General features: G+C 36.5%; 1 protein-coding gene across 1 annotated transcript; it reads right to left on the minus strand.

Annotated features, from left to right (window-relative positions):
• Positions 1–730: 730 nt before the first annotated feature.
• On the minus strand, positions 731–1,345 carry LOC118755374 (zinc finger BED domain-containing protein 4-like; the record flags this gene model as incomplete). The annotated part of the gene is made up of 1 exon (XM_036490213.1): positions 731–1,345. A coding segment is annotated over exon 1 (615 nt), but the record flags the coding sequence as incomplete, so codon positions are not given.
• Positions 1,346–2,146: the final 801 nt, after the last annotated feature.

Raw genomic sequence — 2,146 nt, forward strand, 5'->3', positions numbered from 1 at the left:
AAAATGCAATTCGTAAAGCTTTAAATGTATATTAGTTTCATATTATTACATTTTTAAATAAAAAGTGACAAGTTTCTGTGTTGCTGAAAATGTAAATATAAGTTATATAAGCATTTATTGTATAGATGAGTATTTTGAATTTGAATTTAAAAATAGAAGCATCTCCGTTTTTGCTGGACTCAACCGCGATCTTCTATCTGTTACGATCAACCCAGCCTTTGAGAAAATGCGCTCACACGGAACAGATGTGCAAAGGGCACTGAGTTTTTCTTTAGCGACCTCTGCCAAAACTGGAAACATATATTGGTTTTCACGCCACCATTGAAGAGGATTTGATTTTCTAGAAATTATCCCTACTTCCAGATATCTATGCACCTCTATAATAGCTTTTGACGTAGGTGTTCCTTGTGGCACAACGTTTGCTGCTTTTTTGTCGTGCTCAAACCACACAGAAAACTCATCCGCATTATCGCCAGTCTCTTGAATGTTGCTTATGTCGTGTTGTTGTCCAATTTTTTCTGAAAGGGCTGCAATTATGCTTTTTTTTCACCCAATCCCTTTCAGGCTCACGAAATGGAACTAACTTAAATCGGGGATCGCAAAATGTGCTAGCAGCTAATGTTTGGCTTCTTTCTATATATGCGAAACGACTATGCAAGCTATAATCTAACTTTTCCAAAAATGATTTAACACAATCGTATAATTCAAGAGTTTTAAGCTTTCCAATTACTTTTTTTAGTCCATTGACAAGAGTTAACACAATTGATGCAGTTTCATAAGAATCGCCACTAAAATCTTTTGTTACCATTTCAAATGTTTTAAGTATTTGGCAAAGCTGTTTTAGTATACTCCACTCAGTAAAGCTTAATAAAGGTAGATCAGCATTACTTAAAGCAATTGTTGTTTTTATAGCCTCTTCAAGCTGCAGAAAGCGTTCTAACATGTAAAACGTGCTATTCCAACGTGTTGGAGTATCTTGCAGAAGCTTAAGTGGCTGAGACGTACCCTGGTTTCGTTGATACTCGATTAGTTTTAAATTGGCAGTTGAACTTCGTTTGAAAAAGCCGACAATTGTTTTGGTTTTGGTGATGACTAAATTAATTTCATCGCTACATTTAAATCCGTCTTTGACTATCAAATTTAGCGTATGTGCCAAGCATCCCAAATGTTTCCATTTCAAATTGTTTTCAACAGCTGATTTTATATTGGCTGCGTTGTCAGAAACCGTAAGGATTACTTTTTTTTCGATGCCCCAATTTGTTACAATTTGTTTAAGCTCAGTGGCCGAATTTTCAGAAGTGTGACTTGCCAACATTTGCGGGCATCCTAGGAGTGTCGAGACCATTTTAAAATTTTCATTTATGTAGTGCGCAGTAACAGCCATGTAGCTATCGTTGTTGCAAGACGTCCAGCAGTCTGTCGTCAAGCAAACTTTTTGTGTTTTAGCCATTAACTTTTGTACAGAAATTCTGCATGTTTCATATAAAGCTGGAAGCAGCGTGCGAGAAATGAGATACCTGTTGGGTAATTCGTAGTTGGGATTTAAAGCCTTGACAAATTTTTTGAACGGCTCTTCTTCTACCAAGTGGAACGGCTGAAAACTTTCAGTGAATAAATCGAGGAGTTTACAGTCTATCATTTCTTTGTTCGTTTTTGTTAACGGCAACTTAGCGAAAGAAGAAATTTTTGGCTGCCGGCTTGTTGCACTTGCCGAATCTCGTATGGTATTAACATCTGTCTCCACAACGACGTCTCCAACATTATCACCAGCATTTTTACTACTCTATAAACATTTATGAAAACCCGTTAAAATAGTTTTTGAAACAAAACGTATGCAACTAACCTGTGGAAGTACTGAAGGGACAGGTACTGTTGGATGCTTGCTTTGTAAATGTCTTTTTAGATTCGATAAACTTGTCTTACAAGACAACTTAGCTGCACATACATTACATTTCGCGTAACATCCGTCAATTGCTGTAAATAGTTTCCAAAGTTCACTCCTTTTTCGTTTCTCCATGGCTTTTATTCAATTAGTTAAAGCGAATTTGCAACCAGCAAAAAAGTGTTTTGTGTTTTCAACGGAAAACGTTGGTCCGTAGTGTTGCCGTTAGTGAAATTCCGATTAAAGTAAAAATCCAAACAAGTG

This window comes from Rhagoletis pomonella, unplaced genomic scaffold (assembly GCF_013731165.1).
Source record: "Rhagoletis pomonella isolate Grant_MI unplaced genomic scaffold, Rhpom_1.0 Rhpom_scaffold_06109, whole genome shotgun sequence".
In the NCBI taxonomy this organism is placed as follows: Eukaryota; Metazoa; Arthropoda; class Insecta; order Diptera; family Tephritidae; genus Rhagoletis; species Rhagoletis pomonella.